This window comes from Camellia sinensis, chromosome 2, assembly GCF_055761805.1.
Source record: "Camellia sinensis isolate YWXY chromosome 2, ASM5576180v1, whole genome shotgun sequence".
In the NCBI taxonomy this organism is placed as follows: Eukaryota; Viridiplantae; Streptophyta; class Magnoliopsida; order Ericales; family Theaceae; genus Camellia; species Camellia sinensis.
The window spans coordinates 74612854-74637268 of NC_138962.1; the positions used below are offsets into that span (position 1 = coordinate 74612854).

At 32.6% G+C, this 24415-nt stretch overlaps 1 protein-coding gene across 1 annotated transcript; it reads left to right on the forward strand.

Annotated features, from left to right (window-relative positions):
• The first annotated feature begins 12554 nt into the window (after window positions 1–12554).
• LOC114264090 (uncharacterized) lies at window positions 12555–24203 on the forward strand. The gene is made up of 8 exons (XM_082911112.1): window positions 12555–13025; window positions 13434–13588; window positions 13820–13957; window positions 19134–19241; window positions 19398–19504; window positions 19610–19771; window positions 22578–22645; window positions 23875–24203. The coding sequence occupies exons 2-8, from the start codon at window positions 13484–13486 to the stop codon at window positions 24201–24203; spliced, it is 1017 nt and encodes a 338-aa protein (XP_082767238.1). The 5' UTR covers window positions 12555–13025; window positions 13434–13483.
• The last annotated feature ends 212 nt before the right edge of the window (window positions 24204–24415 follow it).

Genomic DNA, 24415 nt, shown 5'->3' on the forward strand with positions numbered 1-24415 from the left:
ACCAAGAATTACATCAACAATCCCCATGCCCTTCATGTCAAAATGTTTATTCAACATTTTCTTGGTAGTTTTAATCATATCATTATTACTACCTATGATGAGCATATCATCCACATAAAGATATACTATAACATAACCCTTGCTTGTGTTTTTAATATAAACATATTTGTCACATTCATTAATTTTGAATCCATTTGACATCATTGCTTTGTCAAATTTCTCATGCCATTGTTTTGGCACTTGCATTAAACCATATAATGATTTAACCAATTTACATACTTTCTTTTCTTTTCCTAGAACAGAAAATCCTTCTGATTGTTCCATGTAAATTTCTTTATCTAACTAACCATTTAAGAAAACAGTTTTCACATCCATTTGATGAATTTCTAGATTCTACAAAGATGTAATGGCAATTAGCATTCTAATGGATGTTATTCTGGTAACTGGTGAGTATGTGTCAAAGTAATCAAAACATTCTTTTTGTCTATATCCTTTGACCATAAGTCTTGTCTTGTATTTGTCAATTGATCCATCTGCTTTCATTTTTATTTTGAAAATCCACTTGTATCTAAGAGGTTTATAACCTAGTGGCAAATCCATCAATTCCCAAGTGTGATTTTGCAGAATGGATACAACTTCACTGTTTGCAGTTTCTTTCCATAAGGGAGCCTCAAGATTGGACATAACTTCTTTAAAAGTTAAAGGCTCATTTTCTAACAAAAATGTTAGAAAATTTGGACCAAAAGATTTTGAGGTTCTAGCACGTTTACTACGTCTAGGTTCCTCTTTCTTATTTTGATCTATCTCATGCTCTTGTTCTTGATCATGACTAGTAATAGCATCATAATATCTTTTATTAGTACTAGTCTCTTATCCAGTCTTATTTGGAATGTTCAAAGAACGATGCATTCTGAAATTTAATAATAATATATACATGCATTTCGGAATGTTCTAACTTATGAATCAAAAACTGATACGTACTATTATTCTTAGCGTAACTAATAAAAATGCAATCAATAGTTTTAGGACCTATCTTAGTCTTTTTAGGACTAGGAATAGCTACTATAGCCAAACACCCCCACACTTTTAAGTATTTATAGGATGGTATTCTCCCATGCCACATTTCATAAGGTGTTTAATTTATTTTCTTCCAAGGCACTTTGTTAAGTATATAATTAACAGAAAGTATTGTTTTCCCCCCACAAGTTCTGAGGTAATCCAGAACTTACTAACATGGCATTCATCATTTCTTTTAAAGTCTTATTTTTCCTTTCAGCAATTTCATTTTGCTGAGGTGAGTGAGGAGCGGTGGTTTGATGAATTATTCCATGTGTTTTACAAAATTCACCAAAAGGCGATTCATATTCACAACCTCTATCATTTCTTACTTTTTTAATTTTCTTACTAAGTTGATTTTCAACTTTTTTCTTATATTGAATAAAAGTTTCTAAAGCTTCATCCTTGATTCGAATTAAACAAACATAACTATATTTAGTATAGTTATCTATAAAAGTGATACAATATTTTTTTCCACCTCTGGTTTGAATTGATTTAAAATCACAAATGTTATTATGAATTAATACAAGTGGCTCCGTACTTCGTTCAGTTGAATGAAAAGGAATTTTAGTTAATTTTGCCTCAACGTAAATTTCACATTTATGATTTAAATCAATGTCAAATTTAGGTAAATATTCCATATTAATTAATCTACGCAAAGATCCATAATTAACATATTCTAGTCTACTATGCCACAAATTTGAAGACTCAAGCAAGTAAGAAGAAGATGTATTTTTATTAAAAACAGAGAGTACAATAGTCATTACATTCATTTTGAAAAGACCATCAGACATATAACCTTTTCCTACATACATCCCGTTTTTGGTAAGTACAAATTTGTCACTTTCAAAAACTAGCCTAAACTCATTTTTACTCAACAGAGATCCAGAGACTAGATTCTTGCAAATGTCCAGTACATGTAGCACATTGTTGAGAGTGAGTTCCTTTCCAGATGTCATCTTCAGAATAATCTTTCATTGTCCTTCAACTTTAGAAGTCAAGGAGTTGCCCATAAAAAATTGTTTGTTGTTGTCCACCACAGAATAAGATGTGAATATCTCTTTGTCGACACAGATATGACGAGTACCACCAGTGTCCACCCACTATTCTTTAGGATTTCCGATAAGATTTGCCTCGAAAACAACTGCAGAAAGATTTATGTCCTCAATACCATTGGAAATTTTTTCCACTTCGGTCATATTGGCTTGAGCAGGCTTTTTGCTTGATTTTCCTTTGCCTTTGTGTTTGCTCTGACAATCTTTGGCCCGATGTCCTTCTTTGTCACAGATGTAACATTTGCCATTGAACTTGTACTTCTTTGTTTCCCCTCCTTTAGAGCCTTGTGAGGAACTTTCTCCAGAAAACTTTCGTTTCTTTGCTTTTGGAGCATGTTCCACCACATTTGCCTTAGACTCCATTAGATGCTTACCAGCCCGTTTCTCAAAATTGTGGTTGTCTTCCTCAATCTTCAAACGCACAATCAATTCTTCCAAAATTATTTCTTTGCGCTTGTGTTTGAGGTAGTTCTTGAATTCCTTCTAACCTTGTGGTAATTTTTCAATGAAGGCATCAACTTGGAAGGATTCACTGAGAGACATGCCTTTTGTATGGATGTCATGCAGAATAAGTTGGAGATCTTGAACTTGATTGATCACAGTCTTAGAATCAACTATCACAAAGTCCAGAAATTTATCTACTATAAATTTCTTCAAGCCAACATCTTCTATCTTGTATTTTTTCTCTAAAGACTCCTAAAGTTCCTTTGTCGTCTTGATAGGACTGTAGACGTTGTATAATGTGTTGTCAAGTCCATTCAAGATGTAGTTCTGGCAAAGAAATCAACATATTTACAGGCATCGACTGCAGCAACCACTTGCCGGTCGGTTTCATCCTCTTTTAGAGTAGGAACATCTTCATAGAGAAACCGTGTCAGGTTGAGAGTAGTAAAATAGAACAGTATTTTCTGCCGTCATCTCTTAAAATCAGTTCCTAAGAACTTCTCTTGCTTTTCACCGTGATTAACTAGCACAGTCACAACAGGATGAGGGGTTGGCGCAATTGTAGCCATCATACCAATACTTGTTTGAGCATTAGTTTCAGTAGCCATGAATTCTAAATTATAAAACAAAATTATAATTAGAATTTTATACTACATAGAAAATTAAACGAAAACACAAAATTTAATTCTGTAAAAATAAAAGAAAAAAGAATTGTAACTTTTATTTCCAATTAATTTGAAAATAAAATAAAATTTTATTTAAACAAATTAATTCCATACAGAAAAATATTTCTGCAACACTTTAAAAATTAAAATACTAAAAATATAATTTTAATTAATGAATACTCAGATTATTTCTGAAAACCAAATTTAAATTCCGACCAACTTCATAAATAAATATTCTAAATTGTTAATGATTACCAGTATATTACTACTAGTTGTCAAAGAAAATAAACAGTATATCACAACTATTTTTCAAACAGTATATTACTACTATTTATTTTTTCCAACCAGAATATTATTTTGTAAAATTACAAAAAATAATTTCTGTCAGAAGAAGAAAAAAAGAAAGGAATGAAATGAAAAATTTTGTTTAAACAGAATAATTCGAATATGTCTTAAGATTATTGGAACAATCTTCTGTGTAAAATAAATAACTTGAAACAAATCAAATAAATAAAAATAAATAATTTACAGAATTTATTTTACCGAAATGAATAAGTACAAAAATAGATCAAGTTGAGTGTATGACACTTTGTCCTTAAGATAGATTCGCCCCGCATTGGTGCTTACAGATAAAAGGCGTCTATCTCCCAAGATACAATGATCTTCACAGATTGTAGTAGCACTCCAAACAATCTGTATGGCGAGCCAAACCTGTATTCTATACTCTAAAATATTTCTCTAAAAAACTAGAATGAGTTATAAAAATACAAGAGTGCAAAAAGGGGAAATGAAAGAATTTTCTGGATGTTTTTCATTGTGAAAATTTGCTGGAAATGATCTCTATTTATAGGAAATTTGGTGACCATTAGACAGATCCAAACAGATACAGATATGATTCAAACCGAACAAGTATGTTTTTGAAATGAACAGATCTGTTGAAAACTAGAATAGGTGCAAACTGTTTGGACTTGCTGGAGCAACTTGTTGAACTGTTTGAACCTACTGGACCGCAAGAAATGGAACCAGAAGAGGCACTATTATGGACAGAAAATTTGAATTTAAATTTGGTGTAAATTTTGAATTAATTTCGTTAAGAAAAAGAATAATTTTCCCGCAATAATTTTTGAAAAAAAATTCAAATAAATTTTGTCCAAAAAATTAATATTAGAACCGACTCGACTCATACCCACACCTGCGCCCAGTTCGGCCGGATGGCGGCGGTGTGCGCTCGTGTGTGGGGGTTTGAGCCAAAGGTCACTTTGTCCATAATTCCTCCATTCTACAAACTTGGCGTGCCCCTTAGGGCCCAACCCAAGTGTTGCCATTTAGAATTTATATATACACATAAGTTCTCTTAAGTTTCGAATGTGGGATAACCATTTCAAGGAAACCCACATTTTACTTCTTCAATTTCCTATTCCACGAACTCGAAAACGACGCCAACTTTCCATTCACTCATAAATGGTTTTGATGAACCGTCTTCATCGTGTGACTTGTCATGCGGTAAGGAACACGTTACCTCTTTGGACCTACCCCAAAAGATGTGTGGGCCCACTCAAATTTGGGCTCAAAGTTGACCCAAAATAAGCCTATAAAACCATTACTTCCAACACTCGCTATGGTGCTCGAGAACAGATGACGCCGACCTCCCAAGATACAACGACTATATCCCAGAATTGCAACACTACAATCTAGGTCTGGCGAACAGACTAAGTTGTATCTCTCTCTTTTACAGAATATATAAGAATGTCGAAGAGCAATACGGAGAAAATGAAGAAAACCGAATGGGAGAAATGGTTGGAGAAAGTTTGTATTTATAGACAACAAGGTGACTGTTCGGATGGGTTTGGAAGCCCTCCGAACAGGTGTGAAACTAAGAAAGTGCTTGAATTTTTCCTGTTAGGAATTCAAATTTCCTACAAGAATTGTGGAAATAAAATAAATAAATATAAATAAATAATTCAAACAAATTTTGTCCAAAAAATTAAAGTTAGGACCCGACCCGACCCAGGCTCGGCATGGCCGGCGTGCGTATGGTAGTTTTGGGCCAAGCCTACTTTGTCCATAACCCCCCTCCTTACAAAACTTAGGATGCCCTTTGGGGCTCAACCCAAGTGTGTCCACCTAGAGTTTATATGTTGGAAATGGTAGGAAAATTCTGGGAAAAATCAGAATTTTTCCTCAAGTTTGGTCTATTTTTTAGGTGGGCTCCGAGTGTCGATTTACTCGGGTCAAAGTGGTAATGCGTTCTATGCCGCGTTGTGATTCACGTGGTATATTTGGTTGCTCAAAACCATTACCGAGTGAATGGGAAATTGAAGCCAAAGTGTGCTCCATGGAAATGGAGTTTTGGTGGAAATTCCTTAAGGTTGTAAATTGGCTTGTCCCACATTGATTTGGTGGGAAGTTTTGAAAGGGTTTATAAGGCTTGGGTTAGATACTTGGGGTGTGCCCCAAGGGGTACCCAAGTGTTTTAGAGGGAGAGGTTATGGGCAAAATGGGCTAGACCCATTGGACCCAAAAATCACCACACACGCGCGCGTGCCGCCACCGTCGTCCGTCCGGTCGGGTGGGTTGGGCTTCTAATCTTTTTGGGCCAAAAACATTTGAATTTAATTTTATTTTTTGGTAAAATAAAATCCAGAATTCAAATTAAACTGATTTGGATTTTCTGTACATCCAAACAGGGCCCTTCCCGTTTTCAAACAGAAATAAACTAGTTTGGAATTAGTGCACACCCAAACAGGGCCCTTCCCCATTTTTGCTATCTGTTTGAATTATTAACAGATTCAAATCTGTTTGAATTCAAAACCAACAGGTATCATACCTGTTCAATTCAAAACCAAGAGCCACATATCTGTTCAATTCAAAACCAAGAGCCACATACCTGTTCAATTCAAAACCAAGAGCCACCTTCACATCTATAAATAGGACCACCCTCATTTGATGTTTTCAATTCAGAAATTTCGTATTTCACCTCTGCTAATTATATTCTTCATCTTGCTGCATTTTATTTCCGAAAGAAAGAGTGTAAACACTTAGTGTGTTCGTAAGGCAAACAATTTGTAGTGCTACTATTGTTTGTGGTAGATCATTTCATCCTAGGAGATAGACGTCCAAATTCTGAAAGCACCGTGGAGAGGACGAATCTGTCTTAAGGACACAGTGTCAAACACTGGACTTGATCAAAAAATAATTCGAAGAAATTAAATCAAGTAAGTTATTTAATTTATTTTCAGTGTTGTTTTTATTTATTAAAATCAGATTTAAATTTTGTTTTTGTAACAAAATAAAATCTGTTATTTATTTATTTATTTATTATTTCGAGTTTGATTTTTGTAATCAAACAAATTCTCTTCTTTTCTTTATTTCTTTAAATTCTATTTGTTGTTGTGTACACAATAGAATTAAATCTTTTAAATACAGTGAAGATTGCCTAACATTATATACTCACACTAACTCTCTTAAAGGTTCAATGTGGGACAACCAATTTAAGGAAACCCACATTTGACTTATTAACTTCCCATTTCACAAACTCGAAAACAACGTCAACTTCTCATTCACTCATAAATGGTTTTGACAAATCATTTTCACCGTGTGACTTGTTACGCGATAAGAAACACATTACCTCATTAGATCTACCTCAAAAGACGTGTGAGCCCTACTCAAATTTGGACTCCAAGGTGGTCTAAAATAAACCTATAAAAATCATAATTTCCAACAATATAAAATGTAAGTGTGCAAACCAAAATCACCAAAAACAAAATCAAAACCAAAAAGCAACATAGGTCTTGTTTCGCATCCCTATCCTCTCCATCCGTAGTCATGCATTCATGAAGTTGTATTGTTTCTAATCATGCAAATTTCAGGGAAAGTTAAGTAAGAATAATCTTAAATGATAAGAAGGAGCGACAATTTTATTATTTATATATTAATACGTCCTCTCGTGTGTAGCGAAATTTTTTCTTCATAAGCGAACTAGATACATATACGTATTTAATTATTTGATAATAAATATACTTTAATTATTAGGTAAATAGTGAAATTTAAACACAAAATTTATCAACTCTAATAAGATATTTTGTTGATTTGTTAATTATTAACTCATTTAAAAATTTAAGCTATTGTAAATAAAATATAAGTTACATTTTTTCTTTGTTCTCCTCGTCTTTTTTTTTTCTTTTTTTTTTATTACCTAAATTAATAATTTAAAGACAATCTAAACAAATAAATGAGTAATAAAAGTAGATACCGAACATACATAGAATGACAAGATTTTTTTAGAAGTAAAGTTTATTCCATTCGTAGCAAACTGATAGCAAACAGCAATAAATGTAAAAGCCCAAGGGAGAGGTTTTTGAATCTTAAAATCTTAAAAGGAGAGGTTGAGCCAAGGGAGAGGTTGAGCCAATAGTTTGGTTGAATGAAAGGAAAAATTGTATTAAAAAAGAAAAAACAAAGAAGATAAATCTACTTTTTAGCAGTCAACTCCTACTGAAAGATGAGATTATATCCTCTTATTTCATATGCTTTGACACTGTACTAAGGATTTTTTTGTGATAATAATATTAAAGAACCTACAATCTTGAATTAAATAACTCAATAATTAGGTTAGTTAATTACTATCTCTCTCATGAGTGTCAGTCATTGATTGGCATCATGAGCCCCACTTATCTTATCCCATTCCCTCAGAATTTGCAATCAATGGCCAATACATGTGCATATGTACCTATCATGGTGATTAATTATATGAATTTTGTAATTCATTTTGTGTCCATATCTATTTTCGTTTATGAACAACCAATATATAACTTGTGTTATGCATGAAAAAATTTACACATTAAGTTAATGTTAGGTTAAATTTACATATTGAGAGATGTAGCATAACTCGCTATCTTCATTCTTCATTAACAATTTTTTATAATTTTCTTTTTACCCTCAAGAAACTTTTGTAAGAAAAGTTGGTATGAGAGGGGATGATGAGAGAATTGATTTGGATATTGTGGCATTTATGATAATGTTGATTAGTGTGGCGTATAGTCAAACATAGAGAATTAAAAGTCATGTGTAAGAATGGTCATGGGATGTGTTTGGGACGGGTTTACAGAAATTTGCCCTCGCACAGTATATTATATCAAGGGTGCGGCAAATCAGAGGTGGCAGAAGCAGGACGGATGCGGGGCGGGAGGTGGGTTAATTTAAGTTGAAAAATAAAAATATTAATAAAAATTATAAACAATATAGTATATTATGAATAATAATTTATATTTAATAAAAATTATATTATATAAGATAGAATATAAATGAATAAGAATATTAAGTATAATATTTTAGTATTTTAACTTTATTATAATGAAAAATAAATAAATTATATATTACATACATATAAATATATTTAATAAATACAATCAGAGCGGGGTTCGAGTGGAACTGGACGGGAGAAGCAAAATCCGTCCCCCCTTTCCCCCTTTCCCAAATTTCTTTATTGGGATGGAAAAAATCTATGCAGGACAGACGAGGGATACAAGTGTAGAGCGGAACGAAAGAAAATGACCATCCACAGTCATGTGGGGCTTTTGTTGTTGAAATAAAGATTCAATCAAAGAGAAAAGAAAAAAGAAAAAAGAAAAAAGAAAAAAGAAAAGATTTTTTTTAAAAAAATTGTATTGGATTATGAATTTGAATAAAAATTTAAAAATAGAAATAAAAAAAGAGACATATAAATGAAATATAAGTTAATTTTATTCTCTCTTTTTTTTCTTTTTAAATTTCAATTCAAATTTATAATTCAAACACAGCGTCAAAATTTTGTTTGCTAATGAAACTAGTCAATTTTATTTGACGATTGATCATTCCAATTCAAGAAATTCAAAAAATGGTAAGTCTTCAATTCCTTGCCCATTAGTTTGTGCATCTAGTGCAAGAAAAAGAAAAAGAAAAAGAAAAAGAAAGAAATAAAAAATATTGACAAGTCTTCAATTCCTTACCCATTAGTTTGTGCATTTAGTGCAAGAAAAAGAAAAAAGAAAAAGAAAAAAAATAAAAAATAGAGTAATGACAGGGATTTTAAAAATTTTATAAATTTTTATCAAATATTTTACATGAGTATAGGATTCATATTATATGAATCTCATATAAATCTCACATTCATAAAAGATATTTGATAAAAATTTTGATAAAATTTTAAAATCTTTAATATGTTTGTAAAACATATTCTCATCTCACGTCAGCTAGTACTTTTGAAATTTTGGTTGTACAAAGTAATGATGTCCTAGAAATGTTAGTGGTTCCACGCATCCCATTTTATTATGAAAAATGTCTCGTAACTCAAATTTTGTGGTTCAAAAGTGACTCAAATGGCCAAAACGACGTCGTTTTGGCCATTTTTATGTTGTTCTGTACTCAAAACGACGTCGTTTTGGCCATTTGAGCCACTTTTGAGCCACAAAATTTGAACTACGTAGCATTGTCGTTTTATTATGTTCATCCATCCATATATATATATATATATATATAAAGCACGAATACCTGCAGACGAAAATTCGGCCTCACGAAAATTACGGCATTGTCCCTTTGCTTCAATCGTAATCATCATCCCATATTCAATGGTATCATCACACATCAACATTAGTTTTGCGAAAATTACTCAGTCTCCTTTTTATATTATATTAATTTTTTTTTATAAATTAAAAGTACGAAAATTGTACAATTAATCTCATATTTTTAACATAATTATACTAACATCTTTTAAAATTTTAATTGGTTATCATCAATAATTCATTAATTGTATGAATAAAAAATGATTTTATCATATTATCTTTGTTTATTTCATTATTTACTTACTATTGATGTTACTTTTGATTGCTTTAACCATACAAAAATGAAGATTAGTATAATTATATAAAAAAATGTGGGACTAATTATATTTAATTTAATTATTTTTAAAGTGTGACATCTATTGTATTTTTTATAAACATTAAGGGTAGTGAATGACATCAATTGTATTTTTTCTTAACGTTAAGGGTATTGAATGTGATTCACCTTTTAGTTTTTAATATAAGAACTATTTTTTCTATTTCTCTGTATTTAAATAACATTTTTATAGCGATGTTTAAATAATAAATTTGGTAAGAGATTTTGAAAAGATCTAAACACAGTCTTATAGTTATGTATTAATTAATTTTAGTTATTTTACCTTATTTTACCACGACCAATACTTATTTTTGACAAATATTATGCTACACAACACCCCTATCTCTAAAAACAATTACGATTTTTCAATGGAGTTAATTTTCTTTTAAAGTATTTTTTTTCTTTGCCATAACTATATTTTCTTCTTCTCTTGGTTTAGTTAGTACTTATATTTATATTGAGTTCTATACCTGATCTTATGGTTTACTAAGATTTATTTCTTAAGTTAAAATTTATATCAAAATTGGGGTTTGACTCTTCTACTATAAATGGATATTTATAAATACAAAAAAAGTTTAGAATAATTGTTTTAAGAGAAAAAAATTCATTTTATTCTTTTGTGGTTTGAGCCAAAAGCACTTTCTTTCTCTATAATTCAAATATTGTCAGAAAATTCCTATATGATTTTTGGACCAAAATGCAACCGTTAATTCCGTTAATTATAACTGTGAAATGGCTATAATGCCCTAAAACCCCATTCCCCCTATCCTGTTATTTTCTTTTGCTCTCATATCACATACACCTAATTTCTAATGTTTAATATTAATTCAATTAAATCACAATTAATCATAAAATTTTAATTATTTATTATAATTCCCCTTTTTAATCTAATTTTAATCTAGCTATATTTTAAATCAATCCTTAATTATTATTTATTTTATATTTTAGATCAATCTTTAACTGTATTTTATTTTAATTATCATCTTAATCTAATTTTAAGTTTGGAGAAGATAGAGGTAAGTATGTCTTTTTGTTGTATTCATTTCCCTTTTCATTTTCAGAAAATCAAGTCCACTCTAGTAAATAATGTGTGTGATACACATCCTGTTAGTTTGGATGGAAAAATTACATTCTAGCTATATTTGAATTAGGATAAATTATGAATACACCTCCTGAGATTTACTTAAAATATAGATTGCTCTCTGTGATTTAAAAAATTACAAATACCCTCTTATTAGAATTTCTTATTTAACAGAATTAACTAAAAAAATAAAATTCATAATTGCTCTTCCATACAATAATAAAATTACTTAAATTATTAATTGAAACATATTTTTAACATTATTAAAAATTGTTAATTGACTTGATGATTTATTAATAAAATGGGCGATTTGTTATGAAATTAGAAACATCAGAGGGTGAAATGTAATTTTCAAAATCACAGGAAGCAATTCGTATTTTAATATAATCTCGGGGGATGTATTTGTAATTTACCCTTTGAATCATATGTTTATCATAAAAGGTAAAGTGTTCTTGCCTCAAACCACAAGAGGTAATATGAATTTTGCCCATGTTTTAAATTTGTAATCAATGATTTCTAACTCAACAAATGAATATGTACAAAAAACTAATATTTAAAAAAAAGAGTGTTTGATTATTTATTTATTTATAGATTTTTAATTTATAGTTAAACTAATATTTAACTCAACTATTTTTTTAAAAAAATATTTTTTTTTTGTTATTTTAAATTGATTTTTTCAATTGAGTTGTGACCAACAGTTTTTACTCTGAAATTTTGAATGTTTAAAAGACCTTACAAATAGAGTTTCTTTTAAAACAAAAATTGAGGATTAGATTAAAAATATGCTATTTTAATAACTTTTTTGACATTTTGAATAAAATATGAAGTGAAAAAAATTAATATATTTAGAATGATTTTTAACCTTTTCCAAAAAAAAAAGTAAAAAAAAAAAATTGAGAAAAAATAGAATCTTTTATTTTTGTATAATTCTTTAAATTTTTAACATTTTTAGTGAGTTTTTAATTATTTTTTTAAATAAATAAAATAAATGATCAATAAAAAAATATATCTGATTCCCTCACTCACTCACTCACCTATTTTAAATTATACATTTCTATAATGGCCATATTTGCGCAGTACACGCACACCCACTGGTTATAAAAGGGGTGTGAATTTTATAAGGTGCCTCATCAGTTAACTATAAAGTCATGATATATTATAATTTTAATTTTTTAAGGTGCATTTTTTTATTCTTTCATGTTATTGGTTTCACTGCTTCAATACATGTACATAAAACATGAATAATGAATACCGGTGGACGAAATTTTCGGCCTTGCGAAAATTACCTCATTGCCCCTTTGGTTGCTATCATCATTATTTCATAACAACACTACAGGAAATTAGAGATTTTACGGCGTTTAATTAACGACGTTTTATGAAACGTCACTTTTTTAAATAATTAACGGCGTTTTTAAAACGTCGCTTTTGTTGTTAATCAAAACGGCCCCGTTTTATGAATAGAAGACGCTTGGAAGCGCCTCCAAATGACGAACCCTATTTTGTCTCTCCACACCTTTATTTTGAAAACCCACCGCCGTCAAGTTCGAAGTTATCACTCACTCAAATCTCTCACTCTCTTGCTCTCTCTCGATTCTTCTTCAGAGCGATTGCGATTTCTAAGTTTCTCAGACCCAACCTATCTGCAACCGTATGGCTTCAATCTCGTAGTTTCTCAGAGCGATTGCAATTTCGAAGTTCGATTTTGAGCACCGCCGTCTACAATCTCAGAAAAACCAATCGAATCCTTCAAAATCTGCTTCAGCTCCGTGATTTCGAAGTTCGATTTGGAACTCTTCATCTCTTCAATCAGAGGTTAGTGCTTTCGGTCCTTTGTTTTACAATCTCAGAGCTCTACAATCTCAGAACTCTAGATTGTGTTTTCGATCCTTTGTTTGGTTGCTGAGAAAATTTATTCATTTTCTAAGTTTATTCAGCTCTAAACAGTGCAATTCTCATAGGCATTATGTAGTTCATAGGCATTCGTAAACAGTGCAATGCTTTGATCCAGGTATTCGTGAGTCTGTATTCTTTTGATTCGATTATGTCCTCTCTACATTTTCTCAATTCATCGCTCTTCTTTCTTCTCCTTTCTCACGTGTTCATAATTTTACTACTTTTCAACTCTTTTTTTTTTCTTTTTTGAGTTTCGGTTGAGAGTTTCTAGTTTTAATCTCGGTTCTCGAGAAAGAAGTGAAACTTTAATTGATTTTAATTGTATAGATCGATCGCAGAAAAACACTACACTTTCGGTGCAGAGTTGAGTCGGAAAAATGAAATACCTGCTTCAAGGTCAGGTGCTCATTCACTTCCTAAATCCAATAAGAATAATGTGCTCAGTACAAGCCACTCAAAGCATAATCAGATTGGTCAAACAGGTATACGTCAATTTTTGCTGGTCATACTAGACCGTTTGTTGAATCAAATTTGTTGCCCGCATCAGAAAAAAATGGATTTGTTCAAAGAATAATTAGATTGGCTAACCAGGTTATTATTGTAACAGTATTAATTTTTAAAGGCATTGAATCTGTAATAATTTGTTTAATGTTTATCTGTAATAAATGAAATTGATGTGTCTCTCTGTGATCTGTAACTTATTTTTTCTGCAGATATATATTGTTCAAAAGAGTGCAAGAATACAAGACCCCTTTAAAAATACTAAAAGTTCTTCAAATAAAGCAAAGGCTGGTTGTGATTCCTCATCTTTGTCTGCAAAATCACCACTTCAGCATCCTAGAAGGAATATGGTAAGACTCCAAAAGATCTTTTGACTATTGGCTTAGTGAAACATCGTCATAGAATTTATGGGTTTATGTGTGGCTAACCTTTATGCTATATAAGTTTCTTGCTTTAGTGTTTTGCTGTCATTTTGATTTTGGAAACAATCATCACACATTGGTCTTTGCTTTGAGCTTTTCTCAAGATGTTTAGTATATGAAACAAAGATCATATTGCCTTAGAAATGAAGCTTTCTGAACAAGGGATTGCCACTTTGTTGCCAATATCCCTAAAGTGAACAAGCAAAAATCAAATGATTTCACCTTTTTTTTTTTTTTCTTTTTTTCTTGCCTTTTCTTGAGAATCAAACATAACTTAGTAGCAACAACCTTCTTTCACACCCCTCACAAAGAGAAAACCAAGTCACCTACCTTAATCATAAGTCATCATTGTCCCATTTCCTTTTGGCTACCACTAATAATCTTATGTACTAAGGACAGTGAATCCAGAGCTTGAAGACCCTAACATTGTTCTGTCATAATCCATATAAGCAAAAATCCTAAAATTTTCTGGGTTTCGAAAATAAACCTTAATTAAGTCAACTTTGTTCATAATTGGGTAAGGCAATCTGATGCTTTTATTTGTTGTATAATGATTATGATTTTTTGAGTATATATTAGTTACCATGTAATGGAAAGAAGTATGGGTAATAAAGAAAGTTCATGGTGATTTTTTGGTGTTTGTACTAAGGGCAGTGAAACCAGAACTTGAAGACCCTAACATTGTGCTGTTTTGAACTGCTTTACCTGATCAAATTTGACTGGAAGACATACTGTTGAAGTTGTATTAACAACTTTATAATTTGAGGATAAAAAAGTTAACTTCTCGAACAAATATGTGGCATTTTTTCTTTGCATCTTTTTTATTATCTCTATGTATGTATGTTGCTATGTACATATATGTATGCAGTTAGATATTGAGATTCCTTCTGAGAATTTACCTTCTTGCCCGTATGAATATGTATAAATGTTTATAATTTCAACTTTTTTTTTTTTTTTTTTGCTTTTCTAAAGGTACTCTTTGATTCTGAAACTGTGCGGTGGTTGAACCATGTGGTTGAAAAGATTTGGCCTGTTTGTATGGAGCCCATTGTTTCACAGAAAATTCTCCTCCCTAGCATACCTTGGTTCTTGGAGAAGTACAAACCATGGACTGTGGTACGAGTCTACCCTCCTAAATACGATTAATTGCTGTCCTTGTTCCATTTTTCTGGTTCAGCATCTGTATATGGGACGATCACCTCCTATGTTCACAGAAATGAGGGTTCTTCATCAAACCACTGATGACGACCACTTGGTATGTAATACTGTCTTAGTCATGGTGGATTTATGTCAATAATGTATTACTTCTAGTCATAATCTGTTTCGTAGCCAGAATAATAGTTGAAATTCATTAAATGCAGGTTTTGGAGTTGGGAATGAATTTTCGGACTGCAGATGATATGAGTGCAATACTTGCTGTGAAATTAAGTATGAATATTAGAGGTCCTCTTACATTTTTGTGTTGGGGTTTTCCTACAGCTACTCAAATCTACCTCCTCTGAATCATGTTCTAGATGGTGTACTGCTCAAAGATGCGATTCACTGAACATTAATACAATTTCTTATAGAGTTCTTTTAGATGTTTTACACTGAGTTTGGATCTTAGATTTGAGCAGGGATTTGTGGAAGTAAAGGAAAAGGGAATGGAAAAGTGATAAAATTAGCTTAGCTTTTTGTCACTCTTCCCTTGGAGCTTCTCAAAACTCATGTTTGAATATCAACAAAATTTCAAAGAATTGATTTTCCAATAAAAAAAATTTTAAAAAAAAGAAGCTACATGTTTTATAGAAACTGAGATTTTTATTTGGAATATGGAATTGCAGCCATCAATGAAGGTGTTTAATGACATGCTTCATGAGTTGGACATTGGGAGAAATAACCCAGATGGCGCAGACCAGGGTTTTATTGGAAGTTACTTTCCAGACTTGCTTGACCAGCCAATGTTCCACCCACCACTTAACGGGTACCAAGCTTGTTGGAACATACAGACTTCCTTTGGGATATCAAATGGATGCCTCCTACTATTGTGAGTAACACAATTTTCTTTCATTATTTCTGCTTTTGTATCTTCTCAACTCTTGTATAGGAAATCTAACTTCAAAGCTCTTCAACCTCTTTTTCCTTACTTTAGTAATTAGGCGGTGTGCCCTCACGTTATTGATGTTGTTTATTTCTTTTACAGGTTACTTTTTTAGATATGTTTACCCTAATTACTTTGTATTCACCAATTATCCCCATTTCTCTTTATGTTTCAATTGAGGTAGGGATCACACTGTTACAGTATTTGACCTGCTCAAGGGTGGATCACAAATAGTTCCTTTATATTAATAGTGCTGTGAGAAAAAATTGGATGAGGTATGCATCGGTTTTGAACAAATAATTTTTTATTTCTGGAATCAGATTTGGGTTCTTACAGGGGACAAGATGGAAACAGCCATTAATATAGCTTATGGTTAGTATTTAAAAGAGTTTTGGCATCATTTATATAAAAAAAAAATTCTTACTATAGATATGTTGTTTCCTTATTTATTTATTTATTAGTAACAACTTAAATCATATTTCTCTGTTTTTCTTTGACTCAGCATGCAAGTTGATTGATAATGACATGAAACAGTTTATTATCAGTTCAGAAACTGATGAAATTAGAGAAGTAGAAAGCAGAGTAAGGAGCTTTCTTGTCTGGTTTGATTTTTCATGTAAATACATCAAATTCATTTTTCAGAGCGTTCAATTCAATATGTTAAAGAGAAATTTAGGGAACACAATTCCAACCACATCCCCCACATGCCCTACATGCAGGTATGTGTAAGGGTCGTGGTTAGAGTTGTGTCTCTAGAATTATTGTAATTTAAAAGTTGCTTTAAATTCTATGGCCAGGGTGACCAAGTGGAGATCGCACACTTTATGAGAGATGCAGTGAAAAGTCAGCTAAAAAATATATTTGTTTAGCAAAGTAGCATATTGAAATCAAGGTTGGGAATTTAATTGGGTGGCAGGTTATACTCTTAGAAGCCCAACTGCTATAATTTATTTATTTATTTTTCAATTGATGATTATTATTTTTTCTTTCAAAACCAATTACTGCTCCGTTTGATAACATTTTCTGGAAGGACTTCTTGTATTGATCACAAAGTTTTGAAAATTTTAAGAGGGTGTTAGTCATAAACAATTTTGCGATCACTTCCAGTTCTAACAGTGTTGATTCGAATGGCAAGATGTTTGGCCTTTGGGATGTCAGCACAACGGTCTTCAATTGTCTTGTAATAACTATTAATTTGCGGCTTCTTCTGATGTGCAACACGATTAAATACTCCTAATGTGAGTCATCTTCATGTTTTAACCACTTACTGAATTAAATACTCTATGGCAGCAGAGCTAAAAAGCTTTTTTTTTTTTTCCAATTACCTAGAGCTAATATACAACTTCAGCTTCTTATTGAATTATAGGTTGTGGATTCACTTAGTAGTCATCCCACTATTCGGCCAATGTCACATCCCAAGAGGTGAGTAATCATTTAATCAGTTTTTTTGACAAATATCATATCTTATTAATTACAATACTTGCTCTTATTAAATATAGGTTCACCTTTCAAAGAAAGAGAAGAAGAAGAATAAGAAGAAGAAGAAGAAGAACTAACAAAGTAATAGTACTAACATAAAGCATTAGTTTTTATAAGCACCTTTAATCTTTTAGCTCTGATTGCTAAAGCACCTTTAATCTTATAGCTTAGGATCTTTGTTAGGGTGAATAATAGTGATCTGTATTTTTATATGAATGAATTATTTTTTTATCCCTATGTAATACAACTGTCACCAACCTTCGTCCCCGTGGACCTAGGGTTAGGGTTTAAATATCTACATACATTCCCCAATTTCATATCACATGCTCTCTCCCCACCGACTCTCTTATCTCTATATCCATCTTCACATCGAAACTATAAATCAATTTTTATTTGCGTACGATTTTATCGATTCACTTTCCCCACCAAACAGTTCACCCTATAAATTGTTCAAATTTTTAAGGTTTTGAGGATGAGAAGGAGATCTCAATACCTTGATCTAGGGTTTTAGGGTTTCAATCCCCAAACCCAAGTTGAGATCATCAGGGTTGTGAATTGAGCTAGGGTTTAGATTTTCATAACCAATATAATTCCAATTTTAGGGAATCAATACTGTAAATGATACTGGGTTTATAGAAATTTACTTCACAAGATAGGGCTTTTAGCTTTTGATCTATTCTTCACAATCTGTATGCTCCATTCAGCTATTACTCTAATCTATGGTGCTCTGATAATGTTTCATATAGTTGGCGATTCTATTCTTTAAAACCTTTATCTAGAAAGGAAGCAATTGCTTGTTTGTTGTTTCTAAAATCAGCTTTTAAGAAGCGAGAAAACAAGTATGGAGGATGATGATGAGGTTAGTTTCCAACCTTCTACTACTCTGTTTTCTTCTTTTTTTCTCTGTTTTTTTAATTTTCAAAATGAAAATATTCCTCTTGCTATGAAGAATTTATTAATTTTTTTTTTTACAGTTTGGTATTTTGTGTGTGTGTGTGTGTGTGTTGTGTGTGTGCAGGGTGAAAATATTCCCACATGATTGTTTGTTAGGCTTACATTTGAATTCAATGTTTCATAATGTATTCTTGTGTCTTTGGGTTGAATTTTCACCATACGTTTTCTCCATGACCAAGCTAGACAATGTTGAAGTTAAAAACCCTGATGTATGTCTACTGTTGATAATAAATATCTCAACTTGGCACATTTCCTATGTGCTTCATTTATTTTATTGAAGTCTGATGTTGCAACATTGGGTTTATGATGCTTGATCTTGTTCCTTGACCTTTATTTGATGATACATCATAGATTGTGAATCCAGCTTTTATTAAAATTAATCTTGTGATGTACCAGCCTGCCAAGTCATCAGCCATCTAAAGATCTCCAAAACTGGAAACTGCTTTTACTCTGAGATGCTTTATTTCACAGTCATTTTTCTGCCATTTTTGTAACTATGCTCCTGTTATGTGTGATTTTATTTTACACTATCATTGCAGTTATGTTTCTTTGCACCCACTATTTTGCTAATCTACTAATACCGTCTGGCAGTCTAAACTTGAAAACTTATCGTTCATGTACTCAAATGCTCAAGATTATGCTAAAGCCAAGAGAAGAGTTGCAGAACTCTATAAGAAACATGAGAAGGAACTCATAGAGGTATATTTTTATTTGTTTTTGTGAAATTTTAATGAGAAGGAACTCATAGAGGTATAAGAAACATGAGAAGGAACTCATAGAGGTATATTTTTATTTGTTTTTGTGAAAACTTATCGTTCATGTACTCAAATGCTCAAGCTCTTCTCATTGTATTAGGCAAACAAAATTTTAATGAAGAAGATTGAGGATGATCAGTTCCTAGACCTTATGACTCTGAAAACAAAATTTTCGTTGGTAAATTGTTTGTTTGTGCTTAAAAGCTTGTAAGCAATCTTCTATGTTGTGTTCTCTTTATTTTGACAATCACACTCAAATTATAGCCTTACTTTAAAATAGCAATGTGTAGTAACTGAGATGGAGATGTTCAGTTACAGCACTGCCGGTGGAGCAGCAAACCAGGGTGCTCTTGGACCGTTTGGTTTGTTGGTTCTTGCAGATGAGAGCCTTTCTGAGCAGACTCCCATTTACTTCTATGTTGCCAAAGGAGCTGAGGGCAAGTTGAAGACTTTCTTCTATGCTGATGAATCAAGGTTTGTTACTCTTTTCATTGTGCACTTGAAACATACTCAATATTAATTAACATTTTTTGTCCTTTATTATAGTTTTATTGGTTATGAGTATTACCAAATTATATAAGTCCATCCTTATAATTTTTAATTTTTTTTGAAAATTATATTACCTGCCCCTTGTTAACAATCATTTTGAAGGTAGAATCTCCATCCATCTCTGAAAACCTCCATTATTTTCATATAATTCTGATTTTTTCTCCAACCCGAAACATTGGCTTAGTATTATCAGAGGTTAGGATGGCAATGAGGCAGGTATGAGTCTTTGACCCCTACCCTCCTCCACCTTTGTTTAGTGAATATTGGACCTTATCCACCAGACTCTCCTCTCCCCCTCGGCCCTCCCCACATAATATAATCTAGTCTCCGACCCTACTTGCCCCGTTTAGTGTTATGTCTTATATTTTTAGTATTGAATAGTAATAATGTGATTTTGATAGTTCTAGATGACAATGATTTAACATTGATTTAAGTGTGCGATCAGAGTCAAGGAAGAAAGAAAAGAGCTGTAATATACAATAAAACAAAGAATAGAAGAGAGAAAAAAATCTTTAAAATCATTTTATAATTATGTAATTTATATGTCAGGTTTTTTATAGTATGCATAATCTGGTCGGGTTACCCTCCCCAAACTCATTTTATTAGAATCGGGGAGGGTTAGGAACTGCTGGGTCGGGGATTTTTTTGCTATCCCTAATCAGAGGACTGTTTTTGGCATGAACCACAACTTGACTCGCCGATACACCTGTTTTTTGTGTAGGTCTTCAAAGGCAACAGATGTGATGAAACCAATTTACAGAAGCACAGTTCCAGTGCCCAAAGGAGAAAAGTTCAGCATGAGAATATTGGTATGTTAAAAAAATCATTTTGCTTAGTAAATAATAATTTGCTGACTAAAATCCTAAAATTTATCGAAAATAAAATTTGGATTATTAAAATGTGGGGTCATTTTTAATTTAGGTGAATCATTCGATAGTAGAAAGCTTCGCTCAACGCGGGAGGACGTGCATAACTTCGCGGATATATCCAACGAAGGCCATCTATGAGGATGCAAAAATTTTCTTGTTCAACAATGCTACTGAGGCCAACATCATAGCCTCCCTCAAGATTTGGCAAATGGACTCTGCATATATTCATTCCTATCCTACTGAACTCATAATGTAAAAAAAAAAAAAAAAAAAAACGACTTCTAATGCTCAATCATGTCTCTCCATTGCTCTCTACTTCAGATTGTGTCCTGTCATTTTATCATCATTTTGTGCAGAAAAAAAGAAAAAAAAATGTAGAGTAGCGCATGAATTGATCTAGTATTATGTTTACTTAAATTTAGTCAATATATTATATATTTTTCATCTTTATAAAAGGTATTTTTTTGGGGTTAAATCTCATAGAATTAGCACAAATTTTTTTTTTTGTTTTTTTAAAAAAATGAAGTTATAACGGCGTTTTTAAACGTCACTATAGAATACCAACGGTTACATTTTGAAAATAAAATTGACCTATCACGGCGTTTTTAAAACGTCGATAAATGAGTAGTGACGTCATTGTACAATTATGCAGCACATTTAGCGGCGTTTTTAAAAACGCCGCATATACTGATATAGCGACGCTTTTAAAGCGTCATAAAGCTACAGCGACGGCCGCAGCTTCGGCGTTTGGTACTAAACGTCACAAAAACAATCAGCGGCGTTTTTGATAGCTATAGCGGCGTTTTTTAAACGCCACTAAAAACTCAATTTCCAGCAGTGCAATCACCACATGTCATCGCATACCTACTGTTGATCATGGAAGTGGGGACGCTGTTGCGCAGTGCAGCGATTTGGGCCTATTTTGAGGTTCATTTTGATAATCTGAACCGTTTATATTTTAGAATACGTCAAGTAGAATATGCCTGTAAAAAATCAAGTTACAATACATTTGTATTTATTTTTGTAGATACAAATGTGAGTGGATGAATTGGTAAACGATATTCGATTAACTTGATTTTTTACAGGCATGTTCTACTTGACGTATTCTAAAATGTGAACGATTCGGATTATCAAAATGGACCCAAATTACAGCACAGAAGACACTGCTGCGTAGCCCGCGCAGCAGCGTCCCCACTTCCGTTGATCATTTCATATACATATTGTCAGTTTTATCAAAATTACTCAATAACCTTTTATTATATTATATTTATTTATTTTTGGTAAATTATATTCACATTTCTTGATGTATGAAAAACATACAATTAACTCCACATTTTTTATATAATTATATTGATTTTCTTTAAAATTTTAATTTACATAATACTTAAACCATTTTCCATCATTCATCATAAATATAGGGGAGACTTATTTATAAGTCCTTTTTCACACACTTATGATAGGTCAAGTCCTAAGTAAAAACTTATATCCTTATAAGTCCTATGGAAATTTACTTGACACATTTACCCTTAATAGTAGATGTTAATATCATATCCATATACATTAATTTCGAAATTCGGAAAACATTTCAAAACCCCTATACATTTCGAAACTCACTACGAACAGGAGAAGGGGTGCGATTTGATGGAGACGATTGACGGGAAGGTTTCAACGGTTACCGTTTACAGTGAGAAGCAGGAATGATGACTCCGAAACGTAAGTGTGCATTTGCCCCTGTTTCGCAATGTTAATTTATTTGTTTTTTTATTAACAACCCAAAACTAGGGTTTATGTGACCTTCAATCGTAATCTGCTTTGTTATTTGTATGTTTTGTGAGAATTGTGATGAATAATTGATTTTACAGTTTTCGAATTGGAAATAATATGTATGTTGGGGTTGGAAGATGGAGGTTCTGCGAGTTGACCAGTGTGGGTGATTTATGCTTGATTCGTTGTTGAATTGGGTTTGGTAGACTATTTTGGGGGCCACAGTCACAATCATTATTTGATTTTATTTGTTTTTTTTTTTTTTCCCGATCCGGGCATAGTATTGGGTTTGGTAGACTATTTTGGGGGTTTGTCATTGTGTGTTGTACAGTTAATGAATGTGTTTGTGGCCCAATATGAAATTAGTGTCGTATGTGAGTGGAAGCACATGTAAGTTGGACTGTGTGTATAGTGCCACGTTGTGGTACGATGTCGTTTGGTTGTTTTTACTCAGATATACAAATGTGACAAATTACAAATTTGACAAATTGCACGCACACATTTGTCACAGTTATGTCAAGCACTTCTCAGTCATATTTCAAACCATGGCGCGCAATTTGTCACAGTTACGTCAAGTACTTCTCAGTCATATTTCAAACCATAGCACGTAATTTGTCATAGTTACGTCAAGTACTTCTCAGTCACATTTGAAAACAGGGCCGTGAATGTGTGCATGTAATTTGTCACAGTCATGACCATGAATGTGTGCGCGTAATTTGTCACAGTTACGTCAAGTACTTCTCAGTCACATTTGAAAACATGGCCGTGAATGTGTGCGCGTAATTTGTCACAGTCATGGCTGTGAATGTGTGCGCGTAATTTGTCACAGTTACGTCAAGTACTTCTCAGTCACACTTTAAAACATGGTCGTGAATGTGTGCGCGTAATTTGTCACAGTCATGGCCGTGAATGTATGCGCGTAATTTGTTACAATTACGTCAATTACTTCTCATTCACACTTGAAAACATGACCGTGAATGTGTGCGCGTAATTTGTCATAGTTACGTCAAGTACTTCTCAGTCACATTTGAAAACATGCCCGTGAATGTGTGCGCGTAATTTGTCACAGTCATGGCCGTGAATATGTCCGCGTAATTTGTCACAGTCATGGCTGTGAATGTGTGCGCGTAATTTGTCACAGTTACATCAAGTACTTCTCAGTCACACTTGAAACATGGCCGTGAATGTGTCCGCGTAACTTGTTACAGCCATGGCTGTGAATGTGTGCGTATAATTTGTCACAGTTATGTCAAGTACTTCTCAGTCACACCAGTCACATCACGAACATACTGACATGCAATGTTACGTATTGCTATTAAAGTACATATTCACATACGTTATCAGCAGGATCTTGCTTTTATATGAAATGTGAATTTTTGGTGGCATTTTTTTCAGGAGGCTCAATTAAACGTACACCACAGTCAGGCTCCAAGGCAAAAATGAGCAGCAGTGAAGGGACTAGAACTGGTAAAAGACGACGGTCTCAAACTCCGTCACAGAATGTGAACGCATTAGGGCAAAGCAGTGCCCGAAAAGGAAAGAAGCTGAAATATGAGCCTCAACAACGACTGAACAAACAACCAACAATTTGCTACCGTTCCAACATTGCTGGAATTGCGAAGCTAGTGGCAGTGTCGAAACTAAAATATGAGCATTTGCAACATCTTCAGAAAACACCGTTCTGGTTGTTGTTGGATGCGATGCAAAAAACCGATCTAAACTAACATGAATTCCAAAAATGTGATGACATTGTAATGAGGATCATTCAGACATTTGTTCAGATAAGTCGGCTTTCATGATTGGTGGTAAACACATTGAGCTTACGAGCATCGATATGCAACTAATATTTGGAATTCAAGGTGGTAAGAAGAGTTTAGATGTGTCACATGGGTCAAGACTCCCGACTGACTACATCCAACGAAGGTGTCCCAAAATA

Excerpts from the sequence above, each read along its gene's own strand:
- LOC114264090 (XM_082911112.1), top strand. The coding sequence starts at position 13,484 with ATGAAATACCTGCTTCAAGGTCAGGTGCTCATTCACTTCCTAAATCCA. Across the intron at positions 19,242-19,397 it reads ATGAGAAGGAACTCATAGAG|GCAAACAAAATTTTAATGAA; the intron begins GTATATTTTTAT and ends TCATTGTATTAG. Across the intron at positions 22,646-23,874 it reads CTGCGAGTTGACCAGTGTGG|GAGGCTCAATTAAACGTACA; the intron begins GTGATTTATGCT and ends CATTTTTTTCAG.